Consider the following 20,571-nt stretch of genomic DNA (forward strand, 5'->3'; position numbering starts at 1 on the left):
GGGAAGAACTAAGACTCCTGGTAATTAATTACTGGGATCTAAGCCCTCCTCTGCTAGATGCAGTGCATGGCTCTCCAGAGCCAGGCAGCAGGTCTGCCATCTCTCCTAGCTCAAAGGGTCCTTCTTCCTCATCCCCAGGGTCTTCAGGCAGTGGGCAGAGGCAACGGAGGGGTTGGGGGATGCAGGGACACAGGTTTTGGATGGGGAAAGGAAGCCCATACTCTTGAGCAGCCTTGTGTCTGGACATCTGAGGCATTTGAGCCTTTGGGGCAGCAAAAGAGGATGGCAGCTCTTGACCTAGGCCTCGCTCAAGCCGTGTGCCTACAAAAGAGAGATTGGTCAGGCTATTGCCCAACCCAGGGAGTGCTGACTCCCTGACCACTTCCCAGGCGGCTAGGGCCTGGCCTTAACTTACCAGGAATAGTATTCTCTAGGAGGAAGCTCAAGAGTCCAGCCAAGAAGATGGGCTCTCTCAGCAGCAAGCGCAATAACACATCCAAGGGGCTCCAGCCTACAAGGGTTTGGGGCCAGGCAGGAACAGAATTCTGATTTTATCCAAGACCAGGGAGTCTTATCCTTCTAAACCTAATACTACGTCTGGGATTAAGATCTTTCTGAATTGTCATTCCATCTCCTTTGTCCTTTTATTCTTCATTTCCCACCCGGGCCCTTCCCACAGGATTGCTGCTCAACACCTATCTTCTGAGCATCCACACACCCTCCAGATAGACTTTGACTGTTCCAGGCTCCCTTTCTCTGGAAAGTTGAGTAATAAAAGCCCCAACCCTATCTCCACTTCTTACCTTCTATGCTCTACCCTGGGTGTTCTCAATCTTAGTACTACTGACATTTTAGACCCGATAATTCTTCGTTGTGGGGGGCTGTCCTGTGCATCGTAGGATGTTTGGCAGCATCTCCCTACGCACTAAATGCCGATAACAGTCCCCCCTTCCCCCATTTCTAACAGCCAAAAAAACTTCCAGACATTAACAAATGTCCCCTGTAGGGCAAAATCACCCCTAGTTGAGAACCATTGCTCGAGATCCAGTCTACGTAAAGAAGAGACACTAGAAATCACAGCCACCTCCTTGGACTGTTCCAGGTCTTTGCCTGGCAGGCTCCTTCTAATCATTTGGATTCCAACCCAAATGCTATCCTTCCAAGAAACATCCCTGACCGTTCTATCTAAACCTGCCACCTTTACTCAGCTGCTACCTGCTTCGTTTTCTTAATTGCACCTATCACTTTCTGAAATTACTGTATTTACCCTTTTTCTTCACTTGTCAGCCTCTGCCAGCATGAAGTCCCCAGTATGAGGACTTTTTCTCACTTGTTCTTCACTGGAACCCCAGCCTTGGTACAGCACCTGATGCACAGAAGGAGTTCAGTGGTGATTTGTTGTCTTCACACTCCCAGCTCCTTGCCTCATCTAGGCACCTTGCTAGGTGAGATCATTGATGTGAAGTGCTTGAGTGCTGGGCAGAGCTAGCAATCAACCAGTGTGAATTCTCTTCTCTCTCCTGTACCTCCAGCTTTCTCCCCTACCCCTGGCCTTGTCCCTGTCTCAGGTCCACATACCTGGGTAAGATTCACTGTGCCCACATTGGAGAAGTTGGATGCAGTGCCCATCGTGCTTCCCAGCAGCCCAGCCAGCACAATGCTCAGCCCCTCAAGGCCCAGCCCTCTACTGCAGGCATGCGGAGGTGGAGGAGGCAAATGCAGCAACCTGACACATAGGGTGTAGCAGTCCAGGGAGCTGGTGGAAGCTGCCAAGTCCATGGAGATGCCTGCCACCAAAGCCCTAGGTGTCAGCAAGGGCCAGTCCCACTCACCTGGGGAAGGAGAAGGAGCAGCCTTAGAATCAGACTCAAGTCTACAGCATCCCCCTATCTCCAACAGCCTGTGCTACAAGAATCCTAGATGCTCCAATGTCTTCAAAGATAATGTCTTGGGGGCAGAACCACTGAACTCTAAGGAGAAAGACCGATCCCTTTACCATGGTCTACAAGTCTGCTTTGACCTGACCCTATCCTCTCTCTCCAGCCTCCTCTTCCACCATACTCCACCTCACTTACTTCATTCAGACATACTGGCCTTGTCTTAGGCCCTTGTACTTGCTGTGCTCCCAGCCACCACAGGGCCTTTGCATATGCTGTCTTCTTCACCTAGAATGCTCTTCTCTTCTGCCTTTGTCCAGTTAGCTCCTACTCACCTCTCACATCTCAGCTCAACAATCAGATACTCAAGAAAACCTTTCATGAGCTCCCTGATAGTCAAATTCCCCATTATAAGCTCTCATCACACAATGTATCTCCCCTTGGTTACACTTACCACAATGGTAATTTTACATTTACTTGAGTGACTATTTAGCATCTGTATTCTCCAATGGACTGTAAGCTCCGTAAAAGCAGGTACTATGTCTCTATGTTCATCACTCTGTCCCTTACCACATGCCTAGCACATAATCAGCACTCAACAGACCCTTGTTAAATTGATGAATGAGCAAATCTCACATACAATGCCTCAAAAACAATCTTTCTACATGGGTCACCAATTCAAATGTCTATAGGAGTTGGTAACAAAAATGTGTACATTGGGTAAGGAGTATGAGTAGTGAGAGGTGGGGCTTGCAGAAACTGTATGTGTCTGTCTCATCACTGACCCAAATAAAACACCAGTGGTGAAGAGCTGGAGTTGCCCCTCAGATTGGCAATTTCTCTCTCCTGTGTGTTTTGAGAAAACAGGATTTAACTCAGAAATGCAATTCATTAAATCTTGAGTTCAGAGAAACAGATACCTTTATTTCAGCAAGAGGATAGAGGACTAGGAGAAAACCTACCTGGGTGAGGCAGCCCAAACCACGGTGCCTTGGTGGGGCACATAGCTCCAGGGGGATAATGCTGAGACCCAGAAGGGCAGAGATGATCCACACACAGGCCACAGGGATCAGCACCTGAGGGTTAAGACTGAGACAGAAAAGAACCCCTCCCCCAGAACCTTCTGAGCCAGACTTGAAGGGCTGGGCAGAAGCCAAAGGTAGGGGCCAAGTGAGCATTCTATGCCAGCCCTTCTAACATCGACCGCCCCTGCCCAGACCCCATGTACCAAGAGGAGCCAGAAGGCAGAGAAGTGAGTGTGAGATGGAGATGCTGCAGCTGGCCTCCAGGGGCATGGGGGCACCTAGCAGGAGCCCAGGTGCTGAGAATAGACCATCACGAGCAGGATAAGCCTAGGAGAGAAAAGGAGCTTAAGGAGCAAGAGGCAGCAGACATCCTGAGGGGTGGTAATGGTGGTGGGAGTGGGCAGAATACCATAAAAGGGTAGAAGAAGAAAAGAGAAGAAACCCCTATGGAAGAGTAGGAAGGCACCTTGGGAAACAGCAGAAAACAGAGTGAAAGCCAGGGAGACTAGATGAATCAAGGAAAAGTCTTGGATTCCACATCTAAAAAGTGTGCCCCTACTCAGGTGGCTGCTGAATCTGACAGGGCCAGCAGCTGAGTCCTCCCCTGGTCCCACACACTCCACCGGGCACCCTCCCACACCTCTCAAGACTCAAGTATAGCAAAGGTAAGCCCCAGTGAGAGGAGCAGAACTGGGCCACCTCGCTGTGCACAGAGAGCCCTGCCACAACCAGGCTGGGAGCCAGCACCAGGGGCCCACAGTGGGGAAACACATAGCCAGGACCCCCTGAAAGCCCGTGTTCCCTGCAGCAGCCCAGACACCATCACTGCCCCAGACACCTGGTGGAAAGGAGAAGAGGATGGAGAGAAAACATTCTGCTCAGTCAAATTGACCTCAGCCTGGATTTCCTAACTAATTCCGGGGACGGGTTTCCCCCCAAACTCCTTCCCCCAGAGCATCTCAGTCCCTGCATAATGGAAACAAAAGCCTCTCCAAGCCCAGAACCACCCTTAGACCTTCTGCTTCACATACCCAAGTACTCACCTCTCAGAGAGAAGTGTTCCAGAGCTCCAGGCAATGACAGCCAGGCCCCCTACACAGGTGCAGTACAAGAGATGCTGGGAGAAGTTTGGGGCACAGAGAGGAGAACGGTAAATGGGATGGAGACCCAATGTTGTACTGTCCTAGCTGGTACCTAGCACAGCTCCAGGACCCCTACAGTGCCCAGCAGTCCTACCACTACCTAATCTCAATCCTGCACCCACTTACACCTATATGCTCAAATGAGCACCCAACTCCACCCTTGCCCCTTCCCCTTGCTCTATTCTCACAGTTTCCAGGTGTCTGGATGGCCAGGGGTAGATTCTGGCTGGTCAGCACCAGAGCAGGGATAAGGAACTCTAAGGATGGAGACTAGACAAGAGGCAACCTGTAGGAACAGCAGCCCCAGCAAGCCTGGAAACATGTGGCCCCCAACAGGATACCCCAAGCCTCTTCTACACCCCAGGATCCTACCCCTCTCTCCAAGGGGTTTCCTCACCTGCTGCCCATCCAAGTTTGCAGGATGGTAGACACCACATGAAAAGAAGCTGGAGGCTAGGAGCTGAGAAGGGGAGTATGAGAGTCCTCCTGGAGGGAGACTGCAAAGAAGGAACAAGTAGGAAGCACAAAGCAGAGAAGCCAGGACCAAGATATGCTGCAGGTAGAGGAATGGGGAGGGGCAGTCTTCAGAAATAGGCAAAAATACCTATTTCCAGAGGGTTTCGCAGGCCACACCTACTCCCCCCAAACTCCTCTTTGAGCCAGCACCAACTCCTGCACCTCTGCCTCCTACCTGCAGAGCCAGAAGACAGCTGAAGCCCCAGGAGGGAGGCCCACACAGAGAGGCCCAAGAGTGAGAGGAAGGATTCTGGAGAGCAGGCTGCACCCGGGCATCCTGGGAGCCCACAGGTTGGAGTTGGATGGGATAGGGGAGTGATCAGCTCATACTGCTCTGCCTTATGTCTTGTCTTGGTTGCCCTGGGCCAGAGTTAAGTGGAGAGAGTAATAGGTCAAAGTTTGGGTGAAGTTAGTTGCCTGGGGTGGAGAGGGGTGGGAGTGTCAACGAAGTGGAGCAAAGAGATGAGGAATTTCGGGCAGGACATACCCTTTCACCTTTGCCCAGCCCTTGTGCAAATTCCATCAGCCATTAACTGGGGAGCTGAGTTTTGGACCCCTACCCCAAGAATCTTCATCCAAACCTCCAGCTCCTAGACCAGTCTCTGAAAGTAGGATAGGAAGGGTGGGGAGATGACCTATCAAAATAACCTGGGAGGTTTTGCACATTGTATTCCCTCTCATCACCACCACCACCACCATTTGGGACCATCACTATTCGATCCACAATTATCAACCCTTTCAGGACCAAGCCCCCGGGACTACCTCAAAATGAAACATGTATAATATATCCTACACTACACATAATGACCACAACTCCATATAATATCCTCACTGCAAAGAAGAAATAAAGTAGTTTATAACACATATTTCACTACGTGAACTGGAAGACTACACGGTAGTCCAGACCCCACAACCATATGTAGAATTGCTGTGAACCTTGCTACTGGGGCTTTGGTGGCAACTCAGATATGACAAGCAGTGCTGATATTGGTGACCTGGTTTATCAAAATGGTGAACAAACTCTTGGTAAAGTGCTGAACAAATTAGTTTATCATAGATGAGTTCCTAGCAAACTGAGCCTTTTTCAAAATACGCAAAAGCTATAAAATGACCCATTAGTTTCCAAAATGCCCCCTAGGGGGCATTACCGTCCCTACTATGGATGATCTTCAGCAGTACCAAATGCCCTCAGTCCAGCTGCCCAAACTGTTTTCCTTCTTCCAGTGATGACCCAGCCTTGGAGTGACTATGTGTCAGACCAACTATGTGTCACCATGTGTCAAACCAGTGAGGTCAGGACAGAGAGAAGCGTCCTCGGGGCCTGGCCTCAAGGAGTTCATTTGCTGAATACACAGCCTGCCCCTCTCCAGGAGATGTGCTTCAGGATCCACAAGGGTGGTGCTCACCCAGAACATGCAACAGACAGGCATGGGACAGTCACCATTTGTGTTCCATGACACTCCAAGTCAAGCAGCACTAGGGCCCCATGGTGCTGGGAGCAGGGACAAGGGGAAGTTTGAAAAGGGAGCCTATGACTACCATCAAATAATAGGGAAGTTTTGAAATGGGGCTCAGAGAAAATGGTTTGCAAGATGACAGAATCAGGAAGTAGGGAGGCTTGAAAGGCAAACATGGGGAGGAAAAATCTTCAAGGGCTGCCGTAGAAGGAAAAGTCCAGGCCATGCAACTGAAAATGTTTATTGAAACCTCAGTTCTACAAAAGCATGAAAAACCCAGATACAAAGTGGTGGCCAGAGAGGCCTGAAAAGAGAACACCGGGAGAGGAACCAGAAGAGAGGAAAGCCTAGGAGCAGGGCACTAAGAGAAGGGTGGAAGACAAAAGGTCAAGGTTTGAAGGTCCCAGCAGTCCTTGGATCCATTAGTCTACATCCAAGGGATGGGTGTGGAGGTTTCCCCTCACCCAGTCTTCTCTCAGTAGCTCTCACCTGAGCCCCATCAGTTCTGGGCTCTCCTGCCTCAGGGACATCACACAGGCCCATGTCAACATCTCCTTCCTCCATCTTCTACCTTTACCCTTCCATCCTAGGAACTCAAAATCAAAAGTCTAGAAAAGTCCAGGGGAGGCAGAGAGATGGAGGCTTCTCTGTCCATCTGATGTGCCCCTGGTAACTGAGCTGAAGCTTTCCTTGGCACCACCAGCACCCTGGGCAAGCAGCCAGGCACTGAGGTCTAGGAGAGTGAAGGACCTTCAGTCCTTCTGCCCTACAAACCCTTAAAATCTTACCCAGGAGGACGGGGGACCAGCCAAGGACCCAGAGAGGTAGAGAGGATCTAAATCAAGCATTGCTCCTTTGGGTTCTCAGGGATTCCCAAATACTCTTAATGTACTCCTCAGAGCCCTCCCTAGCCTGGAAAAATGAAAGACTTGAGGCGGGCAAGCTCCATGACACTGAAAAGGGAACACTGCTGGGGCTGGGGGAGTGGAGGGAGCACAGGGCTCCAGGGCCAGGGTGGAGCCAGGCCATGGGTATGGTACCAGGGACTGGGAGGCCCAGTGGAGACTGTATGGTTGGGGTGGTGGCAGGCATGGCAGGTTGGGGAGTCTCTCCGGAACCTCTGGCAAAGGGGGCAGTTATGGAGATGAGTGGGAGGAGCAAGGGGATCTGGTGGAGGCAATGGTGGGGGAGTCAGTGAGGCCAGAAGACTGCCCCAGAGCGAACGCAGCCCTACGTCTCGTTCTGGGCAGCTGGAGACATTAGCAGATAGCAGGCACGGTAAGACGGGAGAAGGTATGCAGGGCTCCAAGAGGCACCTGGAGGCCAATCCAAGGTCAGGGGGGCCAGGTGGGGGGCTGCAGGACAGCCCCAAGGACTGGTGTATTACAGCCGCCGATGCCACAGCCAAGGCCACGCTGCTCACGTATGCCATAGCTAACAGGCAGGACAGCTGCAGGAAAGAAGGTAAGAAAGAAGACTGCTGACTATCTTTAACACATTCACCCCCTTTGTCTATTGAAACTTGTGTTCAGATTGGAGCTCTCTATAGCCATTTGCGCCCCACCCTACCCAACTACTCTGAAACCCTATTTCCTGAGCCTTTGGCCTTTCGACATTAGCTTAACATCCCACCTTACACACCAACTTGCTCAAGCTCCCATCCTTCCTAACCCTTCCTCACCTTTACCAGTTGCTGGCACAGAGAACCCAGGGCCAGCTGCCAGGTTGGCTGCTCCAGCAGCACACACAAGTCTGTGTAGGTGTACCAGCCCCGCCGCTGTCCCTGTTGCTCAGCCACGCTAGTGAAAGGAAAGAAAAGACAGAGTCTGCAACTCCTGCAGCAAGCCCAGTAGCCCCCTCATACCCTGCAGGACTCACCAGAAAACACCAGGGAGCTTGTTTAATGTACAGATTCCTAGGCTACCTGCTGAACTAGAAACTGAAGGGGAAACCAAGACTGTACTTTATTTATTTATTTTTCTGTAGCTGGCTGATAGGAGGATCTACACCCTTGACCCTGGTGTTATCAACACCACACTCTAACCAGCTGAGCTAACTGGTCAGCCCAAGACCTGTATTTTAAATAAGCTGTTCCCACCCTCCCAACGGTGATTAAGAGAGAGCAAACAGGACTTGAGACCACAATCTTGGGCAATTCTCTCTCTTGTCTCATCTCTAGCTCCTATGACTTAGGCCTCATATCCCAAATTCCTCGAGTTCTCAACTCCTAGAACCTACCAGCTCTCCAGCCAGCTCAGCACCTCAAAGATCTCCCGAGGGTCAGTGTAGAGACGCCAATCCTGTGGGTAAAAAGAGACAAGGGCACCAAACCAGACTCGGATATGAGCCACAGTCATTTAATAAAAGAGCTGCAGCAGCAACTACCACCACCACTGTGTCTAACATTTACTTTGACACCTACTGTGTGCCAGGTACAGTCCCAAGAGCTTTTACATATTGTAGTGGATTGAATTATGTCCCCCAAAAACTCTCTGAAGCTTGATTTGTGTCCCTGGAGTTTTATGTATTAGAATCTTAGCCCCCACTGTGACTGTTAAGAGGGTGGGAAATTCTATTAAGGTAATTGAAAAGTGGAGCCTTAAAGAGGTGATTAGATTGTAGGATTGTACAGTAGTGAATGGATAAAAATGGTGGTCAAGGGCATGGTTCTGAGGGCTTTAAAAGAGGAGAGTCAGTCTGTCTCTCTTGCTACCTCTACTCTCTCTGCTTCCACTGTCTTGCAATGTGAGACCCCTGGGTCGCTGTCACCATCACTGGATAGACTTTGGACTTCCCACTCTTAGAAACTATAAGCAGTAAATTTCATTTTTCTTTATAAATCACCCAGTCTTAGGCATTCTGTTATAGCAACACAGAAAGGACTAATACACGTATTACCTCACCTCATCACCACTGACCTGGCTCCACATTATACCCTCCATAAACGGGAAAAGGAGAAAGTAACCCTGAAAATGGTCCATGCCCACAGAGAGCTCAGAGTCTCAGGTCAGAGAAAGTTTGGGAGCAAATACTCAGAGTCCAGCAGGATAAGCTCTGACTCAGGGTGTACCCTGTGGGGCCCTGGGAGAATAGACAAGAGGAGGAAATGCTCCACTCCCTGGCCTCATTGCTCCAGAAACCTCCAAAAGCTGTGATAAGTTCTGAAGGATAAGAAGGGAAGACACTAACAAAAAGGCACAAGGAGGACAGGCAGGAAGAGAAAAGAAACGACGAAAGGCTGAGAGAAAACAAAGGATGAAAGGAAGGTAAAGATGAGCCTGGAGAACAGAGCAAGAGAGAGAACAGCTACTTACCATGGCACTCAGGAAGCCCCTCTCCAGGGCATTGAGAGTAGGCACGGCCACACCCCCAGCAGCTCCCCATTCATCATTGAAGACCTCTTCTTCTTCCCCTTCATCATAGAGGTACTTACTGGCCACCATCTGCAGAGGAACCACACAGTGGTGTCAGCAGAGCTCACACTGGGCTCTTGGCTCATTACAGAGATGAAGGGGAGGGGGCGTCTTACCATGGAGATCAGGAACAGGTCAGATGATGACACATGCTGTAGGTAGTCTGGGTTTCGGTGCCGGAGCCGCTCAATGTACACCAGAGCTAGCATCATAGCACATGGGGAGATGCATGCCTCCCTGGGAGATGGAAAGGATCAGTAATTAAACCCAAGAGTCCTTCAGCCCTTGCAACTCTTATGAAGCTCATCCCTGTCTTGACACCTCTTTAGAAATAACCATTCCTCTCTCTCTCCAGGGCCCAACCACTCTCATCCTATTCTTGCCAATTCCAGGCTCACCGGGACACATGAGCTACATATTTCTTCTGGAGTCGGCGAATAGGGCTGGGGGCTGCCTTCTGGAGCAGTTCCACAGCAATGTCTACAAGGGTCAAAAGGAAGGCAGAGTAAGCAAACACCTCCCACCACCACCACCACCACCACCAATCCCCACTGCTATCAGCAGCAGACCCAGATCTACATTATCTGAGGCCTTGGAGACAGGACCATAGTAACAAAATAGAGATCAAATTCTCCCATGCTGAGACAAAAAACCTATCCCAAGTTTGAATTTTAGCTTCTTCCAGCAGGAAGGCTTACTTCCCTGTCACTTGAAATTATCCAGATTTGTCTTTCACTGTTCATCTGAAAAATATGCATGGATATCCTTGGAAAATTAAATTTCTGGTAGACAAATCGAGAGTGATTTAGATTTATGAGATACCATCGTTTTTTACTCACTTGGACTGAAATAAAGTGAAACGTAATCTGCGTTCCTGAACCAAGTACCAGCGAACAAACTACGAAGAGACAATGCAGCTCACGGAGTAAACCTTAAGTCATTTTGGTGACTGCTGACAACCCCATTTTAATGCTGCTCACTTGCCTGATCACTCAACACTGCCTAACCTGCCACAGGGCTGGAAAGCTCCTCCAGGCTACAGTCGGCTTCCCAGTCCCAGCCATAGTAGAGTCTCTTTCGGATCCGGGCACTCAGCTTCTGGTGTCCCGGGAGGAACTGAAACAGGGGGATGGAGGAGGGTGAAGGGCAGGGAAGGGTATGATGGAGATTCTGGCTCCAGACTTGAAGGCGGGGCCGAGCGGCAGGCCCGCCTCACTGCCAGTGGGGCCCGTGCCCGACCCAGTCCCGCGTTCCCTGAATTGTGTGCCAGTGGCAGCCTGGTCCACAGGGCGAGGAATACTCCCCACCCCCCACCGAGGGCTCCCCAGGAGAGTCTCTCCGAGAGAGCCCCGGGTCTGGCCACTCCTGCCCCCATTCCTACGGCTCTTCCTCAGGGCCCAAGCGGCCAGGGCCTCCAGTAAGCATTGCTCGAGCGCAAGCAGCCCAGTCCCGGGCATGGCAGTCAGGCGAGCTCACGGCCCCACTCGGACCCGGAGGGGAGCGCCCAGAGTCCTGCCTCCACGCGCCGGGAGACGGGGGAGGAAAGGGCGGGCCGCGCGCTCACCGTGAAGTCCTGGAAGCCGGTGAGGGAGAAGGCGCCTTCTTCGTCCAGTAGGAGCCCAGCCAGGTCCATCGTGCCGCCAGTCGCCGCCCTGCGAAGGGGAAAGAGACGGAAGGAGTTGTAAGGGGGCCCCGACCGGTCCCCGTTCGCCTGTCCACCTGCCGATGCGGGCCACCGCCCTCGCAGCCCCCTCCCCTCGCGCCGGCGGCGGCAGGCGGGACCCGGCAGGCGGGCGCCTCTTCCTGTTCCGCTCCGGGAGCGGCGCGGGGTAGAGGTCCCGGGCGCTGGTGTTGGGCGCGGTGCTCGCCGCGCGGACAGAAGAGACCCGGCTTCGAGGCGTGTACTCTGCCAGGTCCGCGTCTGCCCCGCGTTTACAAGCCGCGGGGGTGTCGCGGGCGAGTCAGCCCCTGGCACTTCCTGCCTCCTGCTCCGCCCAGCCTCCCGCCCCGACCTCCGCGTCTCTCTGAGCCGGGCCAAGTCACAGAGCTGAGCTGAGCCCCAGGGACCCTCGTCTGAGAAATGGAGACAGTTCCTAGGGAACCCCACGCCGCCCTGAGAAGAAACAAGCCAGGCAGTTGCTAACATGAATAAGACGAGACGCAGAATAGCGAGTTGCTCCCAGTGGTTTCTTTAGAAAGGGAGGTACACACGGTGCAATGTACATAGCAGGACACAAGAAACTTACCGCTGAGCGAACAGCGGACAAGGTGGAACCTTACTTTTCGCTGTAAATCTTTTACTAGAGTTCGAAACTTTAAACCTAATTATATACGTATTTTGTAGGGTTACTACCGAAATCAAATTATCTCCAAGGAATACAATGCCTCAGAAAATGGTGTTAACACTTATCCCCAAAAGTAAGCAGCATCTAAACAAGATATTATTTTTAAGCTCACCTCCCGCCCCCAATCTTACGCTCGAGGGCTGGGGAGGAAGGAGCTTCTTTCTACGCGCGAAAAAAGTTTACAGAAGGAAATGTGGAAGGAACAACTTTTCTGAGTAAGTTCAGCTGTTTTCGTGTCTGTCGAGTCACGCGCTGGTGTTTGTTGACCCGCTGAGGGGAGTGCACTGGCCGGACCAGTGCGTCGAGGGCTGAGTAATGGGACGGCCGCCGCCCTTCCCAAGCAGATCCTGCCGAGGACACTGGGCGTCTGGGAGCCCACTTCCTGCTCCTCCAGTAGGGATCACATCGGGGATACGAGAAGAAAACGGGAAGAACCGCCTAAAGCCGGACCCGACCCCGCGCAGCGACTTCGGCAGCCACAAACAGCACCTACGTAGGAGCAGGGTCACCGGCAGCCTCCTGCGCGCATGCGCGAGCCTCTTCCCAGCGGTTAGGCCCCGTCACGTGATGGGCTCGTCGCTCCGCCGTCACGTGATGCCTGTCCGCAGCCTCTGCTCTCCTCGGCGTGCGCCCCCATCAGCCTGACGCGCCCCCGGCGGCGGCCCGGCAGCCCTGGCTCCTCGCGGGCTCGGGCGGCGGCTGCGGCGGGGCTATGGCGAGCGACGGTGGCGGTGGTAACATCGGCGTGGGTGGGGGACCGGGGCTGGGCCTGAGCCTCGGCCTCGGTCTGAGCCTAGGCATGGGTGAGGCCACCGGCGAGGCGGAGGAGGAGGCGGCCACGGCCGAGGCAGTAGGACGCCTAGCCACGACGCTGTGGCTGCGGCTCCGCGGCTGGGAGGCCGTGCTGGCGGCAGCGCAGCGGCTGCTGGTGTGGGAGAAGCCGCTGCACAGCCTGGTCACAGCGGCCGCGCTCAACGGCCTCTTCTGGTAACGGCCGCGGAGGAGGGGGCGGGACCGAGCTGCGCGGGAGAGCGGGGGCGGGAGACCGGGAGTACCATTCCCGTGTCTAGGTTGTCACTCGGCCTGGGGAATGGCCCATCCCCCAGTTTTTGAAGGTTGACGTCCAACTTCAAAATGGAAAGGCAGCCCCATCCCTCTGTCTCTGGGTCGATAGTTAGGCCTAGAGGTGCCATTCCCCCATCAGGGGGCTCTTTTCCGCGTTTGAGATGGATGGAGGAGCCTCTCACCCACTCACCGCTGAGGTACCTGTCTCTCCCTAAGGTTGCTGTCTTCGTCGTCCCTCCGGCCGTTCTTCCTACTCAGCATCTCACTTTTGGCCTATTTTCTGCTGGATCTCTGGCAGCCTCGCTTCCTCCCTGACGTTTCAGGTGAGTGTTTCTTCACTCATTCAGGAAGAACCCATTGTGCACTGGCTTTGTGCCTGACTCTGCTGGGTGGGTCTGAATAGTGAAAGGAATGTAGAGCAGGCCACCTGCGTCCCAGGCACACTACCCCGCCTCCACCCCATTTTAGGAAATTGCCTGAAAAGAGAATTCCCATTTCCCAAAATTAATGTTACTGTGTATGTAATGGTTAAGATTGTGGAGTCTGCAGCCAGATCGCCTGGGTTCCCTACTCTCTTACTTACCATGTATGTGACCTCGTGAAAGTCGCTCAATCTCTATTTCAGTTTCCTTATCTGTGAAACAGACACGATAGAATTTACTTCATAGGGATGTGAGGGTTAAATGAGTTAATGCATGTTACATGCTCATGGTAGTTTTTGGATGATAGAAGGTGCGTAATTATTAGTGCGTTGTAGCTTTTCTTAACTATATTACTTAGTTAACATTTTGGAGCACCTAGTTTCCAGGCTGTGTGTGAGTTGTTTGGGATATAAATATGAATGAGATGTTTCTGTGTTTGAAAAGGTTAAAGGTTAAAGACAGATAAACAATAGCATGTAATACTTCTTGCCATTGGTACAGAAGAAAGTGCTCTAGCACTGCAGAGAAGGGGCAACTATTTCTGCTTTGGGAGTGTCTTCCTGGGCCCCTACCACTCAATAATTTGTCCTCCTCTTCTATCTATAGCATCATCTCCAGAGGAGCCACACTCTGACGGGTGAGTGCAGGCCATCTCTTGAAGACAAATGCCCAAATCCTGTCTTGTTTGCTGGTGCCGATGTCACCATGGAGTAGGGCAGTGCTGCAGCTTCTGCAGGCACAGGCCCCAGCGTAGTGAATGGACTGGTAGCAATCCATGGAGTTTGCTTGGTCCTAGGCTCCTATATAGGTGTGTTTGTGTGCCTGCTCCTTTTGGGGCAAAGGGTTGGGTGCTCTGGGCTTCGCTTCCCAGGATAGCCTCCTTTTGGGAGGTGGGGTTGTCTGCTTCCTTAGGCTAAAGATCTTATTGGCATTCTCAGAGGGATTTGAGTGCCTAGGAAGGTGGTGTCTGAGGCCTCCAGGGATAATGTTATGTCTCCCCAGTGAGGGCGCGGGGTCAGGCGCCCGGCCGCACCTGCTCAGTGTGCCTGAGTTGTGCAGATACCTGGCTGAGAGCTGGCTCACCTTCCAGATTCACCTGCAGGAACTGCTGCAGTACAAGAGGCAGAATCCAGCTCAGGTAATCTCTCCTATGTGATATAATAGTTCCCTGCCCCATAGGGGAGTAGCAGTGGAAGGATGGGGGGAAGGAGTGATGTGAACTCCCTGGTTGGAGACCGTAAAGAAAGAGGCCTGGGTGCTTTCTTGAGGCAACATTGACAGCCAGTCCCTGATACAAGAAGCAGGCCTCTCTTCAGGGAATAAGCTCCTGATGTTCTGTCACTGTCTTCTGTCAAGGCAGAACAGTGTTTGATAGTGTCTGCTGCAAATCTCCTGAGTTGGTGGTCTTGGGCACTACTTGCCTAGACTGGATCATCGCATTCCTAGTGCACATATTTTCCTTCCATCTGCTGAGCAGTAGTTTCTTACCCAGATGAGCGGGCATATCTCAGCCCACTGTTCTTCTTAGACTCTGTGCTCTCCTTTGCAGTTCTGTGCTCGAGTGTGCTCTGGCTGTGCTGTGCTGGCAGTGCTGGGACACTATGTTCCAGGAATTATGATTTCCTACATAGTCCGTGAGTAGGGTGTAGTCCTTCCCTTCCCAAAGCCCTCTCCTTTTTCTCTTTCCTTAGACTGACTCAGAGGGAAGACAGTGCTCTCACTCAGTTACCAATTTGTAGTGATTTCTAGGAATGCTGTAGTGTTAGTAACAGTGGAAGAGTCATCCTGGGAGGAGGGCAGTGGATGTGGAGGGAACAGGTTGGCACAGCCTTGGGAAACAATTTCATTTGCCTTCAGCCCTTCCTATTTAGGGACTAGTTGAATAAGAGCCCTCAGGAAATGACATAGGGAGCTCTCAGTGGGCTTTCTAACCTATAGTGCTGAGTATCCTGCTGTGGCCCCTGGTGGTTTATCATGAGTTGATCCAGAGGATGTACACACGCCTTGAGCCCCTGCTCATGCAGCTGGACTACAGCATGAAGGCAGAAGCTGATGCCCTGCATCACAAACACGACAAGAGGAGTAAGTGGCTTCCTTAACCGAGGAGGGTGAAAATGCCAAGGAGGGCCTTGGCTTATGGTTTGTGAAATGCCCTGGAATTTAGATCTCCAGTTCTTTGGCCATGTCTGTCCCATATCATTGTCCCTGTTGGTCACTGTTCTATTGCTCTTGCTTCTCTAGAGCGGCAAGGGAAGAGCGCACCCCCAGGAGGTGATGAGCCATTAGCAGAGACAGAGAGTGAAAGCGAGGCAGAGCTGGCTGGCTTCTCCCCAGTGGTGAGGTCCAGGGGAGGTGGGGATGTCAAATAGAAGGCTAGGGGAGAATCTATTTGCTTTAGATCTGCCATCTCTCAAGTGGGTGGGAGCCAGAGGTTTTTTTTTGGGGGGGGGGGTGCTCCTGGAAAATTTGTTCTCTTATCTCCTCACCTGTTATTCATCGTGGTTCTCCTGCAGGTGGATGTGAAGAAAACAGCACTGGCCTTGGCCATTACAGACTCAGAGCTTTCAGATGAAGAGGCTTCTATCTTGGAGAGTGGAGGCTTTTCTGTATCCCGGGCTACAACTCCGCAACTGACTGATGTCTCTGAGGGTATGGGGAGCCCTTTGCCTCTCCTGATCTTCCTGTTCCCTGTTGTGGGATGCTGGTTGTGCTTTCTGGCCCTCCATAAACGTTTTCTGTGGGGAACTGATCCTGTAATTCTACTCTAAGCTCCTGAGAGACCTTGACACCTAAAGCCTGGCTCAAAGTTCCATGTCTTTAGTTATCATAACTGAACTGATTGACTGTTGTGGCCCATCACAGCAGTAGGCCCATTCCTAACTTTTTGTTTTCTGCACAGATTTGGACCAGCAGAGTCTGCCTAGTGAGCCGGAGGAGGCCCTGAGCCGGGAGCTGGGGGAGGGAGAGGAGGCAGAGTTGGCCCTTCCTGAAGACCTGCTGGGTCCCCCTCAGGCCCTCTCAAGGCAAGCTCTGGACTTGGAGGAAGAGGAAGACATGGCAGCCAAGGAAACCTTGCTTCGGCTCTCATCCCCCCTTCACTTTGTGAACACACACTTCAATGGGGCAGGGTCCCCCCCAGATGGAGTGAAGTGCTCCCCTGGAAGACCAATGGAGATGCTGAGCCTAGAGGCAGTGAGTGGTGACCTCACTGCTCCGCCCAGCACCCTGTCACCCCCACTTTGCCTTGCTGAAAGTGACCCAGTCCCCTTCCCCTCCGTGCTCCCACCTCTTCCCCAGGACTCACCCCAGCCCCTGCCTGCCCCTGAGGAAGAAGAGGCACTCACCACTGAGGACTTTGAGTTGCTGGATCAGGGGGAGCTGGAGCAGCTGAATGCAGAGCTTGGCTTGGAGCCAGAGACACCCCCAAAGCCCCCTGATGCACCACCCCCTCCACTCCTGGTGTCCGACACCCATTCTCTGGTACAGTCAGACCAAGAGGCTCAGGCCATGGCAGAGCCATGAGCCATGGGGGAAGGAGCTGCAGGCACAGTAGGGCTTCCTGGCTAGGGGCGTTGCTGTTTCCCCCTTTCCCTACTACTCTGGGAAGGCGCAATGTGTAGGGAAGCTGGCTGTCAGATGGTAGCCAGTCCACCTCTGTCTGCCTGCCTGCCTGCCTGCCTGCCTGCTTGCTGTCCCAGGCCGGGTGCAGCACCTGTTCCTAGGACTGGTTTTAAGTTTGTAAATAATTTTCAACTTGGGTTAGTGGATGTGAAGAGGGCTAAGGAAGTCCTTCCTACAGCCTACACTTGCCTCCCTGCCTCATCCCTATTCTCATTCCACTATGCCCCAAGCTCTGGTGGTCTAGCCCTTTTTCCTCCTATCCTCAGGGACCTGTGCTGCTCTGCCCTCATATCCTACTTGGTTGTTTAGTTCAGGCACTTTATAATTTTCCTCTCCTGTCCTGTACTCTCTGCTTTATTTCTCTGCTGTTTCCTGTCTTTAGTAGCTCAATCCCCACCCTTTGTCAACTCCTCCTGCCCAGCAGGAACTGGCTAAGCTTTAGAGAGGCTCCTGGTCTGAGAGGTAAAGAGTAAATTGAGGGGGGTGGGTCAGGCCAGTAGTGACACACTTAGGTCACAGTAGCCTGTGTAACCTCCACTGTACCCTTGCCCTAATTCAGCCTGGCCTTTCATGGTGCGGGAAGAAAGCAGGGATCCCACAGCATAGGTGCCAGCCTTGAGGTTGGTGAGTATGTCCTCTGTCTTGTTGAGATGAAAGGCTTCCTTACAGTCGTATGGGGAAGAAAGAAACCTCCTGTGGGCCCTGGGTGGTCCAAGTGCAGTGGGACCCTCTACTAGGTTCAGAAAGTGGACATAACATCTGTGCAGGTGGTGACTGGAAAAATAAAGTGTTGATTGGCTAGAACTGCTGCTGCCTGCCTGCCTGCCTGCCTCACTGCGAGCTGCCTCCACTCTGTGCTTGCCCCTACTCACTTTTATCCCCTTCACCCCAATCTTGCTCCTGCCTATTTGCCTTGGTGCAACACAAGGCCAGAAGTAAGGATTACTCTGACAACACTCACTTCCCCTTGGCCATCCACCCTGACAGTGCTGTATGTTTAGTGAGATTTAGCATGTGTGAATAAAGTGTGCAGGAGGAAATTGCCTTGTCTTCCCAATCAATAGAAATGTGGCACCATACAATCGTTTTCTACCATGTTGCCTATAACCTTAACACTGTCTTTAAGAAGTCTTCACCCACCTACATGCTAACAACTCACTCAGCCCTGATGTATGCTGGGGAGGCCAAACTAGCAGTAGAGAACCTATACCTGTATCAGAACTGATTTCAGAGGCCGGCCCGTGGCTCACTCGGTAGAATGCAGTGCTGATAACACCAAGGCCATGGGTTCGGATCCTATATAGGGATGGCTGGTTTGCTCACTGGCTGAGCGTGGTGCTGACAACACCAAGCCAAGGGTTGAGATCCCCTTACTGGTCATCTTTTAAAAAAAAAAAAAAAAAAATGATTTCAGGCCAATGAACACTAAAGAAATAACACCTAACACATTAAATGCATATATACTTGGCACTGTTCTAAGTCATTTATGTGTGTTAACATGTTTATAACTCACTTTGTTACAGCATGGTGCCGATCACACCAGGGTCAAGGGTTTGGATCCCTGTACTGGCCAGCCACAAAAATGTTTTTCCTTAACTCTGCGATGTATACTTTTATTTATTTATTTATTCATTTATTTATTTAGAAGATGACTGGTAAGGGGATCTTAACCCTTCCTTGACTTGTTGGTGTCAGCACCACGCTCTCCTAAGTGAGCCACAGGCCAGCCTTTGCGATATGTACTTTTACTAACTTCATTTTACAGACAGGTTAACTTTCCTGAAGGCCACAAGGCCCGATAAATGGTAGAGCTGGGATCCAAACCCAAGCAGTGTGGCTCCAGCAAATGCACTTGAACGGTAAGCCCCTGTCCATTAATGGGACACAAATAGGAAGATGCTCAAGGATATGGGAACTACAGTAAAACCAATCAAATATCTTGGCTTCATAAGGAGCGGACTCATGGCAATCCCTCCTCTTTGAAGAAGAAAAGTCCAGAACTGAACAGATGGCCTAGTTTATGGGTTCCTGTCCTCAGCCTTCAGGTGGAGGTGCCATATGGTAGTGCTACCTATCTGAGGTTGACTTCTATGCCACATCTCTCCTAAGTGAGAATTTTTCCATTTATTTCATGTTTGCCTGAGACAGTCTTTCAGGGTTGACTTAGGCTCTGTCCTGTGGGCCTTGAAGGAACATGAACTTTTAATCTTGTAGAGATTTCAGAAGAGAATGAAAAAACAGTTCTAATCAACAAACAGGCAATTAGAGAAAAATAGAATTAACCAATCAGACAGTGGCTGCCATATGCCTGCATGCCCCACCTTTAATCCATTTCATTGTTAAACCTGCAGTTGAGGATAGAACCAAAAGCCTATAGCTGGATCAAAACATTCCCTATAGTTTTGGGATTCCATGATGGTCCATTCTTAACATTCACCCTGGTTGATGATGATGGTTGCTACATGTTTATGATTTTTTTTCTATTATCAGGTGTCCTGACCATCTTGTGCTCCATGACGAAAAGGACAGGAAGAAAGCTTTTCATATGAATAAAATAAAAATGAGCAGAAATATGAAACCTACAACTAGGCTAAACAAAAATTAACTGTAGAAGTACAGGCAGTGGTCAGCGGGGGGAGAAGAGTTGGCTACATGTCTATGTTGGAGGGGGCAGTGCACTTCAGTCAGCAATGTATTCAAGCAGTGAATAGTATAATGTGGCTGCTCGTAAACTTAATTTAATTTTAGGCTGCATTAATAGAAAGGTAGTCTCCAAGATAAGAAAGGTAATACTTCTAGTGTACTGTGCATGAGTTAGAATACTACCAGAGGATAGCTTGATATGCTTCTGGATGAATTGACAACTTGCAGTGTGCCCAGGAAAAGATGGCTAGAGATGAAGGCTGAAAATTGTCATATGAGGAAATGGTGAAGGAATTGGGTATGTTCAGTCAAAGAAGAGAGAGCTGACTTGGGTCACATCAGCTGCCTTCAAACTTTGAAGATTTGTCTGTAGGACTTGAGAGGGCAGAAATCAGATCTTTGAATTGAGTTTGACTGATAATAGTGCTAGGTAGAATTTAGTTTTCTGGTCAAGAGATATTTGCAAAACAGTAGATTTAAGTGATTTTTTTTTTTTTTTTAAAGATGACCGGTAAGGGGATCTTAACCCTTGACTTGGTGTTGTCAGCACCACACTGTCCTGAGTGAGTGAACCAGCCATCCCTATATAGGGATTCGAACCTGTGGCCTTGGTGTTATCAGCAACACACTCTCCCAAGTGAGCACGGGCCAGCCCCTAAATGATCTTTTAAAGTACAACTATCAAGGGCAGTGATTCTTAGAATCGATAATTCCACCATGGAAGGACAACATAATCACCATGTTGTTCTGCTTTTAGTGTTCAACTAAAGTATGCTCGGACTTCTCTTCCTCCATCTGCTCTCTTAAATGTTGATATTTCATTGTGGCACTGGCTTGTTTTTCTTTGCACTCTGCTCACTCATCTTGGGCAATTTCACACATTTACCCATTTAGTTCCCACTCTTATGCTGATGACTTCTAAATCTTAGCTCAGCTCCTTTCCCAGAACTTCCAACTAGGCATCTCCATTTGAATGTCCCATGGGTGCCTTCTGCTCAACATGTCAAAAGCTGAACACATCCTTTTTCCATTCTGCACTCAGTTC

At 51.0% G+C, this 20,571-nt stretch overlaps 3 protein-coding genes across 5 annotated transcripts; 1 reads left to right on the forward strand and 2 right to left on the reverse strand.

The window, feature by feature from the left end:
- Positions 1-28: 28 nt before the first annotated feature.
- SLC23A3 (solute carrier family 23 member 3) lies at positions 29-4,888 on the reverse strand. The gene is given in 15 exon segments (XM_063086569.1): positions 29-321; positions 416-511; positions 1,018-1,049; positions 1,281-1,366; positions 1,579-1,832; positions 2,840-2,878; positions 2,881-2,953; positions 3,106-3,229; positions 3,543-3,698; positions 3,700-3,740; positions 3,946-4,019; positions 4,233-4,330; positions 4,442-4,474; positions 4,476-4,597; positions 4,736-4,888. Coding segments are annotated over 15 exon segments (1,674 nt in total).
- A 1,354-nt stretch (positions 4,889-6,242) lies between these two features.
- Positions 6,243-12,317, reverse strand: CNPPD1 (cyclin Pas1/PHO80 domain containing 1). Of its 3 annotated transcripts, none has more exons than XM_063101354.1 (9): positions 11,907-12,317; positions 10,995-11,082; positions 10,438-10,546; positions 9,829-9,910; positions 9,547-9,667; positions 9,332-9,460; positions 8,256-8,317; positions 7,699-7,816; positions 6,243-7,467 (listed from the first exon to the last, which is right to left on the reverse strand). In XM_063101354.1, the coding sequence occupies exons 2-9, from the start codon at positions 11,061-11,063 to the stop codon at positions 6,925-6,927; spliced, it is 1,233 nt and encodes a 410-aa protein (XP_062957424.1). In that variant the 5' UTR covers positions 11,064-11,082; positions 11,907-12,317; the 3' UTR covers positions 6,243-6,924. The 3 variants fall into 3 exon arrangements, with proteins under 3 accessions (XP_062957424.1, XP_062957415.1, XP_062957432.1); XM_063101345.1 differs by having other exon boundaries at positions 11,888-12,317; XM_063101362.1 differs by lacking the exon at positions 11,907-12,317 and having other exon boundaries at positions 10,995-11,329.
- On the forward strand, positions 12,316-17,687 carry RETREG2 (reticulophagy regulator family member 2). Its single transcript, XM_063101335.1, has 9 exons — positions 12,316-12,762; positions 13,057-13,163; positions 13,869-13,899; positions 14,265-14,400; positions 14,812-14,896; positions 15,201-15,344; positions 15,504-15,598; positions 15,776-15,911; positions 16,162-17,687. Exons 1-9 carry the CDS (start codon positions 12,488-12,490, stop codon positions 16,782-16,784), a joined length of 1,632 nt encoding a protein of 543 aa, XP_062957405.1. The 5' UTR covers positions 12,316-12,487; the 3' UTR covers positions 16,785-17,687.
- Positions 17,688-20,571: the final 2,884 nt, after the last annotated feature.

The sequence above is a fragment of the Cynocephalus volans genome, chromosome 1 (genome assembly GCF_027409185.1).
Source record: "Cynocephalus volans isolate mCynVol1 chromosome 1, mCynVol1.pri, whole genome shotgun sequence".
Lineage (NCBI taxonomy): Eukaryota > Metazoa > Chordata > Mammalia > Dermoptera > Cynocephalidae > Cynocephalus > Cynocephalus volans.